Raw genomic sequence first — 1351 nt, 5'->3', positions numbered from 1 at the left:
CTTTATGATTATATTTATAATTTATATAAGATCATATTTTTCTTTTCTTTTTAAAAAAAGTTAAAGAGTTGGTTTATTCATCTCTAAAGAGATTCATTTTCATTTATGTTTTGAAAAGTTAAATTAATGGATAGTTCGGATAAAAATTATGGTACAGCAATGAAATTATTCGATAAAACTATTTTAAGCAGTTTTAGAGATTGCGACACAATGACTCCACAAATCGTCACTCTTCTTCAAGTATTGTGTTTAACGGGCAATTAAGGCGGGTCTGTCAGCAATATATTTAATAAGATTATCATGACACACTTTTCCTTCCTGAACAAGATCGTGGCAACAAGAATCAATGATGGTTGCATTTCCGAAAACAACAGCCACTATATCCAAGGCACACTTAGGAGATATTTTAACAAGACAAGTATCCCATAACGATTTTGCTTCAGAGTCTTCGACTGAATATACAGGAACAAATGCACAAACCAAGGCTACAACAATGAATAGCATAGTAATTTGGGAGTTAAATTGAGCCATAACTACTTATATGTAAAAAATTACTGCCTAAATATTTCTTATATGAAAAGAATGGAATAGAAGTATGTTTTGTATTTGATATTCTACACACAAGGCTATGTAAGGTATTTATAAGTAATTCAAAACCCAACGTAGCTATCAAAACATATTATAAATATAACGTAAATAGTGAGAAGGAGTTTCATTTCTTGGTATATAAATACACAATGAACGTTTAAAATTTTCTTTAGAATTAAAATTTAAAATGTAGTAGTAAATTTAATACAAGTACGGATATCTTCTTTAATATGAAAAATTTTATATATTTTTCTTTTTAAATCAGGTAACTTATAAGCCAAACTATTCAATTTGAGATTAGTATATGACATATATAGATTTTAAATATAGTAAACTAAATTTTCATAAATATATATATATATATATATATATATATATATACATAATTTTATATATAAAAGGCTACCTCATAATTAAGTTTTTTAAAAAATTTGACTAAAATCAAGCGTCCGATAAAGTTTGTATCTAAACGAGTAAAACAAGTCACCAATATGTTTATAGTACAACGTTATAAGGCACTAAAATAAGGTTAATTTAAGTATCTCCAAAAAGAACATGAGATCCAAATGTGTTGTATATATATAAAAGTTGTGCTAAATACTTTTAGAATAAATGGAAAAAGCTTACAGTTTATTGACAAGTTTGTATTAAGACATAGATATATTGCAGGTCGGCTGTTAATTATTACAAACAAAAAGATCTGAGAAACTAATTAACGATATATATGTTCTAACTAGAGGGGTAATAAAACTACTTATAGGAT

At 26.3% G+C, this 1351-nt stretch overlaps 1 protein-coding gene across 1 annotated transcript; it reads right to left on the bottom strand.

The window, feature by feature from the left end:
- Positions 1-249: 249 nt before the first annotated feature.
- LOC17895276 lies at positions 250-531 on the bottom strand. Its single transcript, XM_006301045.1, has one exon. It carries the CDS (start codon positions 529-531, stop codon positions 250-252), a length of 282 nt encoding a protein of 93 aa, XP_006301107.1.
- Between the last annotated feature and the right edge of the window lie 820 nt (positions 532-1351).

Source organism: Capsella rubella, unplaced genomic scaffold (assembly GCF_000375325.1).
Source record: "Capsella rubella cultivar Monte Gargano unplaced genomic scaffold, Caprub1_0 scaffold_2, whole genome shotgun sequence".
NCBI lineage: Eukaryota > Viridiplantae > Streptophyta > Magnoliopsida > Brassicales > Brassicaceae > Capsella > Capsella rubella.
Note: the sequence above shows the minus strand (reverse complement) of the source record. Positions and strands in the feature narration are given on the sequence as shown.